Raw genomic sequence first — 19,048 nt, 5'->3', positions numbered from 1 at the left:
GGAGAAGTTAAATAACTTGCCTTAATAAGTAGGGAAATCCTATTAGACTGACTTTCCTGAGACTCAGGTCTGACTTTGCATCAGCAAATCTGTACTGAGCCCCTACAGGGAATGGAGCCCTGCCTTTCTAGCGGGAAATGGAGGCATGTGGGTAGATGGTCACAGCGCGGCACAATGGCGGCTGTAACAGAGGGTGGGGAAGGAGTGGAGGGGGTAACAGACTTCACCAAGGAGATGGCATTTGACTGTTCTTGGGGATGCATAGGAGTTTGCTAGCTCCTTCCCTCGTGTGCCATGGAAGGGAAGGAGCTAACGTGTCTGCGGAGATATCCGAACGGTGAGAAGCTCAGAGTCCGGGAAGGCAGAAGCATGGCGGTTGTGGGGAGATTCTGGGAGGCGGGGCTAGAGAGGTAGCTTGGGTGCAGATGGTCCAGCCCCTGTGTCCCAAGATAAGGGATCTGGATTCTATCCAGTAAACAGAGGGGAGCCAGCTGAAATGCTTGTGAGTAGGTTAAGTGATGGGATCGGATTACCGGGCACTTGGGGCTGAACAGACGTAGCAGTGTGGGCAGATCGGTCACGAGGAAACCAGGTAGGAGGTGGTTGCAGCTGTCCAGGTAGAAACGATGGGGGCCTGGACTCCTTACGCCGTCCGATTGGCACAGGCCGCCTCCACTCCTCTGCCTGCACTGCTTCCAGGGCCTGGATGCAGTCTATAATGCACCCCGCCTGCAGTGACAGGCCCATCCTTCAAGTCTAAGCTTAGGTGTCCTTCCGGAGACTCCCCTTAGTCCCCACGCCAAGCAGGCTTGAGCTCTCTCCTTGCGATCTCTGCTTTGTCTGGTACATCCTCCCTTCTCTCTTGGCACACGTGAAGTCTCCTTGCACATCTTTGTATATTCCTCTCCCTTGAAGGCTCCTTGAAGGCGGGTCCTTGAAGGCAGGTCCTTGTAGGCGGGTCCAGACCTTTGCCTCCTTAAAGACTTTGCACAGTGCCTGACATTCAGGGAGCTCTGCCTCCTTAAAGACTTTGCACAGTGCCTGACATTCAGGGAGCTCTCGGTACACGTGTGATGAATGAATCCACCTTCTAAATAAAAGCAGCGACTGTGGATAGGGGAAGAGGCCAACTTTGGGAGATGGCTTTGAAGTTACATCAGGGCTTGCAAACACATCCAGCTCACTTTATTTACTGCTTTTGTAAATAAAGTTTTATTGGAACCCAACCAAGCCTGCTGGTCTACATTGTCTACAGCTGCTCTCACTGTGCAATGGTAGAGTTAGGTCGTTATGACAGGACCATACAAAAATAGTTGCTGTCTGCTCAGCCACGAAAAAGGATGGAATATCGCCACTGGCAACAACACGGATGGACCTAGATATGATCATACTAAGTGAAGTGAGTCAGACAGAGAAAGACAAATACCATATGATGTGACTTACATGTGGAATCTAAAAAATAATACAAATAAACGTATTTGTAAAACAGAAACAGCCTCACAGACACAGAAATATAGTAACTTATAATGGACACAACATTTAAAAAAACCTATAACGGGGGCTTCCCTGGTGGCGCAGTGGTTGAGAATCTGCCTGCCAATGCAGGGGACACGGGTTCGAGCCCCGGTCTGGGAGGATCCCACATGCCGCGGAGCAACTGGGCCCGTGAGCCACAACTACTGAGCCTGCGCGTCTGAAGCCTGTGCTCTGCAACGGGAGAGGCCGCGACAGTGAGAGGCCCGCGCACCGCGATGAAGAGTGGCCCCTGCTCGCTGCAACTAGAGAAAGCCCTCGCGCAGAAACGAAGACCCAACACAGCAAAAAGAAATAAATTAATTAATAAACTCCTACCCCCAACATCTAAATAAAAACAAACCTATAATGGAACAGAATCTGAAAATTATATGTATATAAGAAGATACATATGTATACATACATATATATACATATATATATATATATATATGATTCAGTTTGAATCACTTTGCTGTACACCTAAAACTAACACAACATTGTAAACTAACTAAAGTTCAATTTAAAAAAAAATATTTACTATCCGGACCTTTGCTGAAGAAGTTTGTTAACCTCTGAGTTCAATGACCAGGGTTAGTGACTGGAGATAAAAGGTAGTGGAAAGGAAGGGGTGGAGACTTTTCCTTTTTTGGTATCTTCTCAACTAAATAGAGCTTTGCACCTAAGTGATGGCACTGACTGCCAGGCCTGTGGGTGCTGAGAAAGAAATGCCCCTACCGTGGGGCAGGACGGAAAGGGAGCCTGAGCCCAAGGTGGACAAGAGTCCCCGGTCAGAAAAGACAGGGGCTAGAGCTGCAAGGCAAACATATGTCTAAATCCTTCTGCCTCTTGTGCTCTTCTTTCTCTTAGTCATCCAGTTTGGTTTTGTCACCCTCTTTGTGGCCTCCTTTCCTCTGGCGCCGGTGTTCGCCCTCCTCAACAACGTCATCGAAGTGCGGCTGGATGCGAAGAAGTTCGTTACGGAGCTGAGGCGGCCAGATGCTGTGCGAACCAAAGATATCGGTCTGTCCCCTGCATCCCTCAGAGGCGACGCAGCCCATCCCCATCCCCTCCCTCCGACCCTCCCCCTGTCTCCCTGGCCGCCCCCCTCACACTATGTCGGGCATCCGGAGGGCTGGAGCATTCCTTATCACCCCTTCGAGCCCCTCATCCTTATCTCCTCGGTGCTGGAGGCCACGGTACCCCCACCCCCCGCTAGCCCCCTGCTTCACAGACAGGGGTGCACCTAAGCCTCTCCAGACAAGCCTATCCCTGGGGGGCCCGGCAGAGCTCCACTGGTAACTTGCCTGCAAGGCGGCACTCTGACTGAAGCCTTGTCATCACTGGGCTGAGGGTGGGAATGAGGCAGACGCCCTTTTTTTCCCTGTCTTACAGGGATTTGGTTTGACATCCTCTCGGGCATCGGCAAGTTCTCTGTTATCATCAACGTAAGTGCTTGCTTTCATGACACCCTCGCTCTGTGGGAGGGGCTTTCCAGGGGAGCTGAGTCCTCAGGGCAGGAAACCTGTCCTGTTACCTCCCAGCTTCTTCCATTTGGAGCTCTGTTTAAGACAGCGCCCGGCGCCCACCCACTCCCCAGCCCTCGTTAATATCACGTATCACGTACGCGCCTTCTAAGTCATCAGGCTGTTGCCGGAGGTGTGCAGCTTTGTCGTTCATTTCGCTAAGAGCAAGAAAGGCAATTACCCACCAGAATGTGTACCTTGGCCTTAAGAGTCCAGATCAGATCTTTCCTCGGAGCCAAGAATCATGAGGAAAGAATTGCACATATCTAGCCATCTCTTTCCTTTCTTTTTCTACCCTGGAGCTGAACAATACCTGGACCATCGCCCAGGCTGCAGTTCCTAATTACCGTTTCTCCAAGCTGTCAGTGTAAAGTCTTAATTATCCCTGGGGCTGCTCGGTTAAGACAGGACATGGAAGAAGAGGGGTCCTGTCTGCTCTGACCTCCTTAACTGCCTTGCCACATGTGTCCACGTTTCGGAGGAAATCCTGCTGGGCCCAAGCCAGCAGCTCCTTTGGCGTCTGCGTTCCATACGGATGGTGGTCAGGCAGGGCCTCCTCTTCCGTCTCCCGGGACAGTATCTACCAGCTCAGCGCACATCAAGAAAGCCACAGCCCCCTTTCCCTTGGGAGAGAAACGCTGATTCCGGCCGTGACCTGGCTACCGAATAAAAACACATGAGACGGCACGAGGTGTGCAGAGAGGCAGAGGGGATCCGCCCGTCACACGTGGGATGTTTGATGTAGGAAGTGCACGTCTCAAGGCTGAGAAATGAGGTGCAGTTTGATCAGTAGCTGCTTTGGAGTTGTGTCTTCTAGAAAAGAGCCCCTGAGTACCAAGCGCTTTTCATCTACAACAGAACGACAGGACGTTTTACTTCCTTGGCCGTTCTAAGACTTCTTAACTGTAAGAAATGGGAGAGAATAAGAGTCTCACCAAGTAGGATCAGTCTGCAAATTAAATGGGGTGATGAAAGGACGTATGGCCCGTGCTCCATTAATTACAGCTGTGATTATTAGAAGTCCGTCACTCACTCTCAAATATGGTTATGGCCATGCACACTCGTATATACATTTAGAAAACAATGCCTAAACTGCATTTTTTAAAAGGGCTTTAATTGTTGGTGCCGAGGACAGTATAAACACCTGCCAAAAAGATTTAAGATTTTCTTTGCAGAAACTCCCTCCTCATCCGAACAGGCAGTCGTTCCTTTGTCGTTTGGTTTGCTCCATAGACCCTCATAGAGAACTTAGATACGCCAGGCGCTACGTTGGGTGTGTGCATTTCATCCAGCAGGACCTCCTCCTTCCCTCTCTGTGTCTCACTTTTTCTAAGCAAAATGGATGAAAGAGCGACTTTCATTGTATGATGGGCTAAAAAGCGCTGAGAGATGATGGTCAAACTGAGGTTCACCGTGGAACCATATCCTTGGTATTCCTGGCTTTCTCGTGTCCCTCAGGGGCAGATGTGTTCAATATGTGGCCATTTGGTATCCTTGCCTGTCACACTTCAGTGGCCGTCTCACCACTCTCAGTCATTTTCTCAGAAAATCTCCCACTCTACCTTGGCATGGCCAATGCCAGCATCAGTTCAGGTATCTCAGAGATGATTCACGCCCTCCCTCACCCAATGGTCCAAACTGGCTTCGCATCCTTTGCTTCGGTGGTTGTAATTCACTCTCTTGACAGCCACTGACTTGTGGGTTTCCTTACATGTATCAAAGATGGAAAAGCCAGGTAAGTCAGTGTTGTGAGCTCAGGGGCAAGGACTCTGTATCAATCAGAGCAGTGCCCCCGGATGGAGAGCCAGGAGGGGACAGTCTCTTGGGCAGATGGACCTGCGTCACCCGCATGGTGTCCATCCTGACGGTTCCTCAGGTGCTTGTGGTTCTATCCCCAGGCTTTTGTCATCGCGATCACCTCTGACTTCATTCCCCGCCTGGTGTATCAGTACTCCTACAGTCACAACGGGACTCTGCATGGCTTTGTCAACCACACCCTCTCCTTTTTCAACGTCAGCCAGCTGAAGGAGGGAACGCAGCCCGAGAACTCACAGTTTGACCAGGAGGTTCAGTTCTGCAGGTAAAGTAATCGGGTGCAGGAGGGCAGCGAAGGACTAGAAGCAGCAGGTCCAAGGAATTATCCGGACGACTTAGAATTACATCATTATCCTCCTTCGCTTCTGTCTCCTACCCCCAAAGCCCAGATCCCTTCGAGTCAGTTTCAGTGAATTGGCCAATATGTATTGAGTGCCTTTTGCTAGACACCATGGAGCAGGTAAAAGACGTATATAGGTTCGTCCTTACCGTCAAGGGAAGGTCTGGTCTATGGTCTGTTTGGGAAGAAAACAGAACTGGTAGGACAACTGCGTGTTATTCAGGGATTATGTCTAGTATGGGCCACGAGCCTTACGAGTGTTTGAAGGAGAAGGAGAACAGTGAGGGCCGGAATGGAAAGGGTAGGCTTCTTGGAGGGGCCATGAGGAGTTGTAGGGCAAAACGAGAGAGTATCCTGGGTATGGAGTCAGCCTGGGCCAGGTCATGGGGACGAATCTGAGGTGTTAAACACTTAGGGGCTAGCTGCTGGAGTTGGCAAGGAGAGTGCTTGGGAGATAATAATAGGGAATACTATAGGAAATACAATATAGAGAGCAACTCCTAGGGTAGTATAAGCCAAAGCGGTGTTGAATTTGAATCGGTAGGATGAAGTAGATAATGGGAAATCTCGAAATCTTACAGGAATTTTTTTTTTTTGGCGGTACGTGGGCCTCTCACTGTGTGGCCTCTCCCATTGCAGAGCACAGGCTCCGGACGCGCAGGCTCAGCGGCCATGGCTTACGGGCCCAGCCGCTCCGCGGCATGTGGGATCTTCCCGGACCAGGGCTCGAACCCGTGTCCCCTGCATCGGCAGGCGGACTCTCAACCACTGCGCCACGAGGGAAGCCCCCTTACAGGAATTTTAATGTGATGCAATAGGAAGTTACGGACCTTTTTAGGGCCAGGGAATTATAGGCTGAAGTGTGGGCTTAGGAAAACTAATCCAGTCTCAGAGAGGAAGATGGGCTAGAATTGGGCTAACTCGAGGAGGGCAGCTGAGGTGCTGCATCATTCAGACATGACCGGTGGTAGGCATGGACCGGAGAGGTGGAAGTAATTCAGAGGGAGGGAGAAGATGAGCTACTTAATGTCATACGTTACAAAGCTGGGTACCAGAGACACTGGAGAGAGCGTGAATCAAGGATAACTCCAAAGTCTGGGCTGAAGCCAGAGGACTGGGAAATTGTGGGTCCATTGACAGGGATGGGGAAGATGCCAAGAGAATCTAATTTATCATAAATTAGATGAATTTGATTCCGATCATGTTGCATTTAAAATGGTGGTCGGAAATCTAAGGGGCAGTTTCCATCTAACACCTAGAGGGAATAGCTGGAACTCCTGAGAGGACCAGCTTAGAGTCGTGATGGTAATTTGTCAGCACCGGGATCACTGAAGCCGAGAAACAGAAAACTCTCCACTACTTACCAGAGAAGGACAAAGAAAGAGAAAAAGAGCAGAGGGGAATAAGTTCTTTCAGACTCAGTCTGAACCACAAAAGGGAGAAAACGAATTGGTCTTCCCAACCCAGAGGACTGAGTTAAACAACCTTCCCAATATGTGATTTAAATAGAAGGGTATTCTGGTCCCAGGAGCAATAACTTTAGGGCTTCACACTAGCCAACCAGAAAGGCTCAAAGTCAGGGACCAGATCTAAGGATAGAGAAGTCCATTTATTCACAGATACTGATTCACGTGGCCTAGATGTCTCTAGCATTTTCGCATCTGGGACTATAACAAGTCGTCACTCGAGTAGGCAGATTGGGCTACTACCCTGCGTTGCCCAGGGCCCACCGCTGGCGGGCCAGGCTGTCTGTCCATGGTGCTGGATTTGGGTCTGCAGATCCGCTGTACAGTGGGGTCTGGACCAGCTGGTGGCCTTTTCTGGTAGCATTTAGATTTGCTCCAGCAGGGTAGGTGAAGTCAGCCAGCACCTTCACATTAAACGAACGGGCGCTGAAAAGTGAGGACAAAATCATCTTTGTAACTGAAAGGTACAGAAATCATCTTGTTGAAACTCTCATTCTACATAAAAAGAAACCAAGGCTTAGAAAGTTGAAGAGTTTTCCAAGATCACAGAGGTTTCTAGCAACAGAGCCGGAAGCAAGACTCACGTCTCTCCAGGAACACAAGCTTCGACGCCCACGCTCGGGGGATTGCAGCACGAGTGTGACTTGTCACGTGGGGAAGCGAGGCTAACGCTGTTCCTTTAGTTGGTCTAGAAGCACAAGTCTCGCCAGAGCACCAAGGGACTCTGACCTTGTCCTTGACCATCACGTCTTCCAGTGACACTACGAATGTGCTTTCCAGATATATCAGTGGCTTACCCTGGCTTAAACACAAGGGGACTTTAATGCCTCTCTATTGAGTCGACGGTAGTTCTAGTTGGGTAGATTTGATTCAATCTGCCCAAACCAAATCTTTCTCCATCTTCCAACCCTACTGTAGTCAGTGATGACTGTAGTTTCAAACGCTGGATGACTGCCAGCAGCTCCAGGCCAGTATCATACTGTGTCCGAGTCCAGCGGGAACAAAAGGCTATACTTCTTTCCCAACAATCTCAACAAAAGTCCTGCTGCCGCTTGTTGGCTGGGATTAGTACGCACTTCCTATCCAGAGCCGATCGCTGTGGCCAGAAGAATGCGACGCTTTCCATGGTCTTTGGGGCCGTGGGGTTAGGGGTAGGAAGTGAAATTATCTCCATCTGAAGCACGTGATCTCAGACTAGTGGGTAGTTCCCTCCTCCTCTGAGATCTGAAGTCAAGATGAATGGATGCATCTCAACCAAAACAACGGGTGCCCAGGAGACCAGGTGTTATTAGCACACATGGGTCACATCAAGCTTTGCTGTATCTACCGTCAGAGTCACTGGACTTTCCAGCCAGATGTAAAGCCCTGATAACTCTTCCCTCCATTGTTTCCAGGAAAGTAGATGGGATCGTGGCTCATCTGTGGCCTGCTAAGTGGCGGAATTAACACTGGGTGCGTGTGCAGGAAGTGCATGCTGTTTTTCTGTCAAGAAAAACGTACCTGCAGAAAATAAATCATTCAGGAATCAAACCAAAAGCATTTCTGGCACGTCCACCGTTGTTTCTTTACTCCGTACCAGTGGGGATTGTAGGTTCATTGTGCATCTATTTTTGAGGCGTTACTATAGGCTTGGCATTGGTTATATAAGAGGGAACAAGACGCAGTGCCTCCCGCGAGGAGTCTCGCTGGACAGGCGAGATGAGCATGCGCTCAGCGATGAGAACAGAGCTTCCGTACGTGCAGTCGGGCAACTGCAGGGAGCTCTCCGAGCCTTGGAGGAGGAGGCCATGCACCTGACCCAGACCTAAGTGTCCAGTGCCAGAGTGGCCAGAAGGAGAACCTGTTGAAACTGCTCACTCACGGGACCGAGCCGGCCTGGGTGGGAGGGGGCTGTCAGGTGGTGACAGAGGTCCAGGGAGAACAGGGTGTCCCAGGTAGAGGGGCTAGGTCATGCTCAGTGGTCAGAGCTGGAATGAGAGGCGTGAGCTAAGAGAGGTGAGGCGGGGAGAAACACAGAAGCCAGACCAGGAAGAGCATGTTGGTCATGGGGGTGGGGGTGTGTGGACTCACCTTAGGGCACTGGGAACCGTGGTGGGGGATGGAAGGGACTTCTCACTGGTATCATCTCTGACTTCGCTGTGGAGACCAGTGGGTTACATTGAAAATAAAGAGCTGCCCGGACTTCCCTGGTGGCGCAGTGGTTGAGAATCTGCCTGCCGATGCAGGGGACACGGGTTCGAGCCCTGGTCTGGGAGGATCCCACATGCCGCGGAGCAACTGGGCCCGTGAGCCATGGCTGCTGAGCCTGTGCGTCCGGAGCCTGTGCTCTGCAACAAGAGAGGCCGCGACAGTGAGAGGCCCGCGCACCGCGATGAAGAGTGGCCCCCGCTCGCCGCAACTAGAGAAAGCCCTCACACAGAAACAAAGACCCAACACAGCAAAAATAAATAAATTAATTAATAAACTCCTACCCCCAACATCTAAAAAAAAAAAAAAAGCTGCCCTAGTTTGAAATGTAAGCAGATGTCTGGGGAGCGGGGTCATCGAATCATCTAGATATGCCGTCTCAAGTGGGTATACCTTGGGGGCTACCTATCCTAGGTGGATGAGGATTGCTGATGAAGATCTCTACCTACCCCAGGTAGGTTCTCCTCACCGCATGCCGTGTGGACCTGTCTGGCTCGCCTAGTCTCTGGAGGTTGATGCAGTGGAGGCATAAACTACGGATGTCTTTGTAAGCCAGGATTCGTCAGCAGCTGTCGGAAATAGAAATGAAGGGGGTGGGGGATGGAGGGGGCTGGGTGGGGAGAGAGATTGATTCTGAGAAACACAGACAATGCTAGAACTAGCCCCGAAGCCCACGTCTAGAACCGCTCCCGTGATGGGAAATGCAAAGTTTGTCCTTGTTTCCTGGCAAATAGCGTTGGGAACTCGATGACCCTTCTTATTCTTAGCTCTCCGTGACCCCCGGAGATAAATGTGGTCAAATAAAACTGAGGTCTCCGGCTCCAGTCCGGCCTCGCCAGGGATAGAGGTATCTTAAAAATAGCAATAAAATTTAGGACAAGTCTCCGGCTGCCCATTTGAGATGCATTCCCAGCATTTTTGGAGCAACATCTGCCTTAGCCATCTGACTGCCCCGGCCGGGCTGCTCCGTAAACAGCCCCGTGACGTCAGTCTGCAGGCTTGATTAGTGGTCATTTGACAGGGTCGAGGGACCACTGTATCCTACAGGCTGGATGGTGACTCGAGCTCCTGGCTCAGCGGAGTGGAGCAGAGAGGTCAGTAGGGCAGAACCTGGCCAGGGACCCGGGTCTGAGAGCTCAAGGAGCCCACCTGGGCTTGGGCAACCCACTGGGTCTGTTTAGAGATGCTGAGCGTCCCGAAACAGCATCCTTGGATGGCTCCCGCAGGTTTTTCTGCAGGACCCAAATTCTTCCCTATCCCAGGGTCCCGGGAGTTCCCTTCCAGGGTTTGCCTGCCTCTCATCTGTTTCTGGCCGAGACCAGAGGGAGAGCCAGCTTTCTGTGGTGGTGCCTTTCCTCACCTTTATCAACACTGCATCACCCCAGGCCTGATTAGTCCGTAATGGCCTGTGCTGTTTCCCCTTGTTCAAAGTCAATTACAGAAGACGCTTTTAAGCAGCTCAGATGGTACAGAAATATCGTATGCCGTTGTGTTCAGCACTAATGTGACATTACTTTCCATTGGGAGTATTAAATTTTGTTTTTTACATACCACTGTTTTGAGTTGAGAAATGCATCTACTAATTGATTTATAACTAAAACATGCATTTTTAACTAAAACATCATTTTTTTAAAAAAAGCCATTTCTGAATGTCAGTGACCAACCCCTCAGTTTGTTACGTTGGCACCCTTCCTGCCTGCAGTGATTCTGTTCTGTGATGAACTGTGGCCAGTTTCACTGTCACTGGTCACCCCTGCAAGTGAGGATGGGAAGGGATGTCTGAGCCAGGAGCCTCTCTTCCCACTGTGCACCTCAGTTTCCCCATCTGTAAAAGTGGGGACTTGGAATAATCTCCAAAGCTTCTTTTATACTTAGTGTAAAAATATAATCGTGAATGACACATGTAATACGTTACTTTATTCCTGCAAACATTCTAAACATTACGGGCAACCTCTCCAGCTCTGCCCCACCTCCACTCGGCCCCGCCCAGCCCTAGGCATCTTCCCAGCGGTAGCCACGGCGATGCATTTATATGACTCTTTCTCAGACACTGTTCCATGGATTAACTTAAAAATGAATTTATAGAACCTTTAAGATGTTTCACGGACTCGTTTTATAATAATGAAATGTATTTTGAGTTAATAGGAACCTTGTTTCTTTAGTGTATAAATTCAGCTCAATGTGACTATTTCATAGGGTTAGAACAATCTAGGTAAAATACGAATGCAGTTTTAAAGCCGATAAGATGTTGATTTTTGTACCGCTTTCACTTATCGTATGTGAGTCTGCCTGACTTAATACTATAACTTTGCTCCTGGAAGCTTAGTATATATATTGGAGTCAGCCGAATGGTACCATTAATTGCATCCTTCTTTGATGATGAACTTTTTATTATAAAAGTAATTCTATATAATGTATATGTGTGTGTATATATGTATAAAAGGAAAAGCCCCTCTTCTCAGCCCCTAGCCCAGTCATTCTCTCCCAGAAGAAACCATTGTGTCCATTTCTGCCACCAGAAATTACACTCACGTGTGCCGTCTTCTTTACTGCTCACTGTGTTTCCCTTTAACATTCAGTGCACACACACATACGCACACGCGCGTGTGCTCATTTGCTCATGGTGGGCTGAGGGCTCTCACGCATGCACCTACCGTACACTCGGCACAGAGATGCACGTTTTGTTGCCTCCGTGTGAATTAGAACGCTGAGGTCCAGGGATGTGGAATAACTTTCTCGGCTTCCTACAATTAGTAAGTGGCCCAGCCACTCCAGCGCAGACATGCTTTTTAGACCCTCTAGTCGTTTCTTTATTGGAAGACTCTCCTTGTTACAAGACTACAGGGAACTCTCAAACTCAGTGTTAAGGCTCAAAGAAAATAAAGGAAGACTGAGGGATGAGGGTGAGATCTGGGAACCATGCCTAAAATATCCCTGAGCTTCAATCCCAGCCAGCAGATGCAGGAAGTGACCAGATGTGGGGTTCGCCCAGTGCTTGACCACGCAGTGGGACTTTGGGAGAGCCAGAGCTCTCAAAACCGGGGGAAAGGGTGTGCTTTGGAAAGCCTTGGAGCTAATGGGAATGGAGCAGAAGTTCTCCTTCCCATCAGCCTGAGGCTTCCCTGCTTTGTGCCATTTACCCGGACCCGGAGCCTGAGAGAAGCTCCCTGCAGTTGGGCGTTGGCTTTCTCTTCTTTATTCATCTCAGCATCATGGGAAATTCGGAGCGTCCGAGCTTGAGTGCTCAGAAATCCTCCTGGAAAGCCAGGGGAACAGGGATGCTCCCTGGGAGCAGGGATGTGTATGCTCCATCTTCTTTTAACAGAAGACGCGTATTTCTTAAGTCACCTTCGGTTAAAGGAGGAAGAACATTTATTGAGTCCTCTGATATGTCTGGTAGTATGCTGAGTGGTCTTCGTTCCAGCTTTGTGAGATGCAAAGTCCACATTTCATGGACGAGGATCCTGGCCATCAGATCTTTGGGTAACTGTCTAGAGGATGGAGAACTGAAATAGTGGGGGTGGGATCAGGCCTTCACCTGCTGACTCCAAAGCCCACGCTTTTGCCAATGCTGTTCTCTGCTCTAGGCTTGGAAGCGAAATAGACAGACAGCCGTCACCAGGCTGGCCACAATTAAGTCCACTAGCCACCCTGTCTTTTCTGGACATTTCTAGTCTTAAAACTAATGATCTCTTTGTTTAATGAGTGTCTTCTGATTACTCAGAAACATTTGATACGCTTGACTTCTTAGGATGAATTTTTTTTTTAAATTCTGAAATCAGAGCTTATATTGGAACGTAAATAAGCCATCATTTACCTGGTGGCAGAGGCTTACTGGAATCAGTGTTTCTCAAACTATGAATTCATCAGTGAGTTAGGAAACCACTTCAGTGGGTCATGACCAGTATTTTAAAGACTAGGAGAGTAGAGGATAGCAGAGAACAAGAAACTATCCGTGCACAGCGCACAGCAAGGATGAGTATGTTTTGTGTGTGTGTGTGATTTTTATTTCTGTGATATATACGTACGTGTGCACTAATGTAAAATGCATTGCTTACTCCAGGTCACAGTTTTTTAAAAAAGTGAGCTTTGAAAAGAGGAATGTGAACAGATGTATAATTCGTTAAATTGCGTGTTGCTGTTTTCTGGGCATAGCTTGCCCTGTAGTTACTGACGAAGCACCCTTAGGCCATTGGCACAGACGGATTGCAAGCTGAGCTTTCTGGACGTATCTGTGTGTTAATCTCTCCCCAGATCCTTGATTAGATGGGTGTGCCTGCCAGATTCAAAACATGTTGTGGACACTCGGGGAGGGCAGAGTGACGTTTCCAAAAGCTGTAGTGAGTTAGTAGCAGAAGTGGGACCAGAATTCGATGATTTATGGATTCTTTGCAGACTGGGAAAAAAAAAAGAGAGCTGAGCAATGGCTGTCATACTGAGGTCAGTGAGCAGCTGTTCCTTCATTGATGGAGCTAGAAAACAAGGGAGATGGACTCTGACTGCAGCAGCAGGGATTGGGCTAGACCTGGGGAAGGATTTCCTCACCATGAAAAGTAGGGGTGTGTGTGTATCACCCCTCCTCCAGAGGTCTTGAGAAAAGCAAGATAAATTCCCTTCTGCCGTGGGGTTTTGGGGGGACAGCAGGAGGGTGGGTGAGCCTGAGTACTTTTCCCAACCAAATGTCCTTATTCCCTTGGCCACACCCTCCCTCCTTCCCATGAGCGGGCGTGGTCTGGAGCTGGCTGTGTTTCTGTCCGCAGCCGGGGATGGCGAGGATAAGCCCCACGGTGTTCAGCTGGGTTGTAGTTAGCTCTGCATTTCATCCGGATGACAAACCAGGCCTGCAGCAGCTGCGATCAGCTGTTGGAAGAGAGGGACCGGGTGAGGAGGGGGCAGCTCCTGGCCTCTTGCCCAGCCCTAGTCCAGCGCTCAGCACCCACCTCTCCGCCTGCCTCTTTCTGCGGCTGGCTCTCCCCACTGTGATTTCTTCTGCCTTTTGCCCTGCATCTCTTCATCTTCCTGTGTTTTTTTTCTCTTCTCCCCTTTATGTCTTCCTGGGCCATCGGAAGCCACTGTGCTTCTATGTGGTAGAGCAGCGGGTTCATTCGGCACAGGGGAAGGTGCAGAGAGCCCCCACTGCTGAACCCCCTTCCCCAAACAGCAGCTAGTAGTCAGGAGCTTTTCGACAATAGGAGAAAAGCCCAGATTCAGGCAGACTTGGATTCTCACCTTGACTCCACCCCTTGCTGGCCAATCATTGAACTTCTCTGAGCCTCGGTTTCCTCCTGGGTTATTCAGGGATATCCATGCCTTCCTGAGGATCTTGTTGTGAAATGAGGAGACCTCCAGAAAAGCCCCTTGCTTGGGGATGGACGCACGCTGCGCGTTCAGTCTACGCTTGTTCTCCCCTGGGCCCCTCCTGGGACAGAGCTCCCTCCCCGCCTTCCTCGGCAGCCGTGCGCCCCGCCTGGTGGCCTGGTGCCACCCCACCTCTGCTTCAGCCCAGGGCTTGTTTTGCTTTTACTGAGCCTCGAAGATTTGTTGAATTCCATGGAGAAAACTGTTCCGTGAAGGGGCATAATTCTTCTGTACCAACTCTTGTTATTTTTCCAGGCTTAGAAAAAAAGGGAGTCTGAGAAAATAAGCCGTTTTTAACATGAGTCATCCCAAGATGGGGGGAAAAGGCAACAGCTCGGACGAGCCCTAGACGTCACCACCGTCTGAGCTTACGTCAGGCACTGACATTTTATTTCTTAAACCACGTGGGCAGGTGATAAAGATGGTTAGTGAAAGGGGATATTGCCCAACCGAGACTCTGAACCACTGCCCTCCTCCCAGAATTCACTCGGCCTTCAGCTTGCTCTGAATCAGCCATCAGGCGAGGCTGGCCCCTCTCCTAGGCAACCGGCTGGGGAGGACACCCTTGACCGTCTGCTGGCACCTGCGTTTTCACTGAGCCCCGGGCTGCGGAGCAATGTACGTGGTGTCTGGGGGTCTCCCCACCCCCTCAGAGCCCACAGGCTAGTGGAGCCAGGATGGCCTCATAGTCCTGGGTTCCTCTTGTGATTCCTGGGCTCCTCTGGAAGGAGAATCCAGAGGAAGCTTCTGGGGATGTTGGAGAGAGTAAGAAAGCCACTTCTAGGCTGATGTTGGCTTTTTTGGACTCTGGCCCTTTTTGGGACGTTGTTGGCTGGGCCGTGGACTCCTCACCTCTGCCTCCTACGCCCCCGAGTCTGAGAGTCAGGGCTTTGCCTTCTGCCTTGACCTTTGAGGCTGCACCAGAGAAGTAGCTCCTTCCCTGCATTTCCTCCCAGTCTTCACATGGCCTTTCTCTCTGCACAGGTTTAAGGATTACCGGGAGCCGCCCTGGGCCCCAAACCCCTATGAGTTTTCCAAGCAGTACTGGTCCGTTCTGTCTGCCCGTCTGGCTTTTGTCATAATCTTCCAGGTGAGTTGTTCAGATAAGGCACAGCAGGTCAGGATCCGGGCTGCAGGGGTACAGGTGGCCCCGTCTCCGGGTTTTCAGGGCGCTCTGTGACTCGGGGGCCTTTGCGTGCGGCGGGCAGCCCTGAGACCCTTCCCTGGGTGAGGGCTTTCATTAACGGATGGATTTGCAGAAGGAGGATAAAGCAGAGTAAGGTTACAGGACAGATGTGGAGTAAGGTGCAGGGTGGAGACTGAGTCCCATGTACACCTAAGACCAGGAAGTGGGCAACAGCGTGGGAGAGCAGAGCCTCACCTCGGGACTCGGTTTAAAAGGCCAGCATCTGACTTGACCAAGCGGCTCCAGATCACTTATGGCAGCCTCTGGGAGCAGCCCTTGGTTCCCAAGCCTTCCCTGGGCCCTGGGAGCACGCAGGGTTCAAGGTCGAGCTGGGGGTGGGTTCAGAGCGTGGAAGACAGATGGCAGGGCTCCGACATCTCTTGGGCTGTCACTGTCCTCCAGGTCTAAGGAGAGGGGGCGTGCGAGCATAAGATGGGCAGGCAGAGGAAGCTACAGCTGGAGGGTGAGGGGCAGCCCGCGGCAGGCCTGGGAGCCAGAGCATACGGGGAGCTGCCCTTTAGCGGGCGGTGCTGGCACTGCAGAACGTATTCACCCACTGAAATAGAAAACGCTCCCAGGAAGGGAGGGTCTTATCCTACACTACGGGAGGGGAGGTGGCTTACTGGGGGGAGGGAAGGCACTTACGGATGTGCACAAAACCTCAGAACCGATGCAGGCCCTCTGAGGCAGGGCCCAGGCAGGCCGTGAGACCAGAACGTGGGGTTGGCTGAGGTCGGAAGTCAGTGCAGAAACCAAGGGTCCACCTCCGGTATGGGGACGGAGGGACAGCTGGGAAGAAGAGAGGGGCGGTTGGTTCAGGGAGAGCCCTGCAGGGGCCGTTGGGCTCTGGAGCCTGGATCCTGGAGGCAAGAACAGGACACGTGGGGGCAGGGGGGCGGAGGGGAAGAAGCCAGTTCACACTGTCTGGCCGTGCATGGGAGGGGCGCTCTGGGAGATGGGTGCTGTCCCTACTCCACTTTCACCCGGGGACCCCAAGGGACAGTGAAGCTCGTTGGCTGAGTCGGCCGAGGAGCCAGAGGAGCCCAGAGGCCCCCTGCTCCCCCTCCCCGGGTCTGGGGTCTGTGCCCTCACCGCTGCCCAGCCCGCCTTCCCCGGGGCGGTGGAGCCCTCCCGCCCAGCCTCTCCTCTCACCACCCCCTTCCGGCTCTCCAAGAACCTGGTGATGTTCCTGAGCGTCCTTGTGGATTGGGTGATCCCTGACATCCCCACCGACATCAGTGACCAGATCAAGAGGGAGAAGAGCCTGTTTGTGGACTTCTTCCTGAAAGAGGAGCAGGAGACGCTCAGGCCGACGGAGGAGCCTGCCTGGAGGAGCCAGGGCGCCGGCCGTCGCAGTGGGGGCAGCCCGGCAGCCAGCCCGGTGCCCTCGGGCCGGAGCCAGCCGGGCAGCAGCTCGTCCCCGGGGTCTCAGCACACCAGTGTGTGAGCAGCTGAGACCAGCCCGGGGCTGCGCACCCGCATGGGTGCGGTGTCCGTCCTTCCGCAGGATCTGGCCTGAGGGGCTCTTGAAAAGGGCATGTGTGTGCGTGCGTGTGTGTGTGTGTGTGTGTGTGTGTGTGTGGACAGAGGTTAGAGACAGGAGGCAGAAGATGGGCGCGGGAGGGAAGAGAATGACGCTGCTTCTCAGAAACTTCAAGCTTGGGTTTCTTTTAGGTCCTCTTTTGAGCTGTATCCTTTGGGCGATTGGTACCCCCTTTTGCATCCATTGGTGAAAGAATTGGGTCTCTCCAGCCCAGAGTCCCAGGCACCGCGAGCCCTGCCCTGTGCCCCCTCGCATACCGTCCCCGAATTTCGGTGGCCGCGGGCCATGAGAAGCACAGTCCGGGCCCTGTTTCAGCCCCATCATAAGTGATCACCACCCCCACTTCCTACCATCACCCTGAGAAAACCCTCTGCATCACTGTCACAGCCTCAGTGGATGCCAGTTAAGTTCCGTGGCTGATTGCTGTGGCCTCTGGACCTAATGGTGAGCAAAGGTCCAGACCTGGGCTTGTCTCCCGTTCATGTCGTGGGGATGCTTTGAGCTGAATGCAGCTAGCCATCATTTTATGCAGGTTCAGGTTTAAAATAATAAATGGAAACATTCTTTATAAAGATGCATCTCCTTGTCTGCGGTTCTCTCTCTCCTGCTTCCTACTGATATTTATGGAGCCCCTGCTGGGTGCCAGGCATTGTCCTCAGACCAGAGATACAGCAGAGGACAAAAGACAGAATCCCACTGCGCCGAGTTATGTTCTGGGGACGGTTCCATCAGACAGCTGATGAACGCACAGCATTTCAGGCGATCGTAAGAAATATGAAGTAGGATAAGGGAGACAGGAAATGTGAGGGCGTGGGAGGAGGGGTTTGCCATTTTGTACATGAATTAATGACAAACCCAGGATGGTTCGGAGATCACCGCTTGCAAAGCGAACGTCATGGATCGGTAGCGGCCTCCCGAGCTCTGCGGGGAGATTTTCTAGTCGGAAGCAAAGGCCAGACGTCATTTATCATTGCCTTTCACACACCTCCACCCACCTGCTGACAAGAAACAGTGCACTGGCCCTTCCCTGGGGACCTGGCCCCAGTTCCCTGCAGGTCAGTCTGACTAGCGTACAACTTGGTCACAGTGGAAGCTGCCAGGAAGGCCACACCCCAGAGGAGGTGTTGGTTACTTTAAGGACATGCTGAAGTTTTACGTGGGTTTTCCAGTTTTTGATTTTCACGCCCACCATCTTTTCTCAACATTTTCCCTCCTTGTCCAAATCCTTTATACTTTAGGAACGTGCTCTTCCCGAATAATACGTTACTCTCCCCCCACCCCTCCATCCATTTATAATCTACGGTGTTTGAATCCAGCAGCTTCTAAACTCTTATATGAATCTGTCACGGATAATCTGGAAGAGAGGTGAAGGCTCCCACCAGCCCCCTGTAACCTTACTCTCTTGAATTTCCTGTGCTGCTGAAGGCTGTACCTTTTCCTGTAGTGTGTGTTTTCTGAGATAAATTTCTTGCTGGTAAATGAGGTTGGACTGGGTTTTCTGGGATACATTTTTTGCTAGTAACTGAGGTTGGACTCGTCCATTCCTCCCCTGACAAGTACAGTTCTGCAGCTCCCAACAGCACGGCACAAATGAAGGGTATGGCTCAGTGTGGATGACTGAGCTTACCTTCCACGGATCCATTCTACTCACCTTTTGCACGGTTGGCCCTGGGCAACCGTGTCTCGGATCTCCTAAACCCCTTCAGCCCAGGTAAGCGGTGTCCACATTTCCACTCCTGCCCCGACCCACGGGGGTATCCGCTCTGCTCCGCCACAGCAGAGGGCGCCAGAGAGCAGAGCCCACCCTTCAAGGCTGAGCCACGCGTTCTGGAAAACAAAGCAGATGTTTCTTACACACGCAGCCCTGTTTGCACATCTGGCTCCCCTCCTACTCCCCTCCCTCCTCTGCCCTGTCCCCTGCACAGCAGCAGATGGCAGTGCCCGCAAAGCCACCTCCCTTCAGGACCAGCCGAGAAGACGTTCTGCCCAGGACTCTCACCCAGACACAGTGGATTCCACCGACCCTTCCGGCCTCCCCGGGGCTCCTGCAGTTTTATCTGCAGAAAGGAAGTGCAAGGCGAAAGCCAGATGGGAATTCCAAAAGACAGCTCCGCA

At 51.6% G+C, this 19,048-nt stretch overlaps 1 protein-coding gene across 2 annotated transcripts in view; it reads left to right on the top strand.

Annotated features, from left to right (window-relative positions):
* Window positions 1-17,511, top strand: part of ANO2 (anoctamin 2) — a 338,080-nt gene extending 320,569 nt beyond the window's left edge. The window contains exons 21-25 of one of the 2 annotated variants that reach the window (XM_067695483.1): window positions 2,383-2,535; window positions 2,908-2,960; window positions 4,937-5,118; window positions 15,189-15,294; window positions 16,565-17,511. In XM_067695483.1, coding sequence (XP_067551584.1) covers window positions 2,383-2,535; window positions 2,908-2,960; window positions 4,937-5,118; window positions 15,189-15,294; window positions 16,565-16,837 — 767 coding nt within the window. In that variant the 3' untranslated portion in view covers window positions 16,838-17,511. The remainder of the gene's footprint in view (window positions 1-2,382; window positions 2,536-2,907; window positions 2,961-4,936; window positions 5,119-15,188; window positions 15,295-16,564) is intronic. The other variant, XR_010932208.1, reaches the window with a different exon arrangement.
* The last annotated feature ends 1,537 nt before the right edge of the window (window positions 17,512-19,048 follow it).

The sequence above is a fragment of the Pseudorca crassidens genome, chromosome 11 (assembly GCF_039906515.1).
Source record: "Pseudorca crassidens isolate mPseCra1 chromosome 11, mPseCra1.hap1, whole genome shotgun sequence".
In the NCBI taxonomy this organism is placed as follows: Eukaryota; Metazoa; Chordata; class Mammalia; order Artiodactyla; family Delphinidae; genus Pseudorca; species Pseudorca crassidens.
The sequence above is the reverse complement of the archived record's forward strand: the minus strand, read 5'-3'. Positions and strand labels throughout refer to the sequence as shown.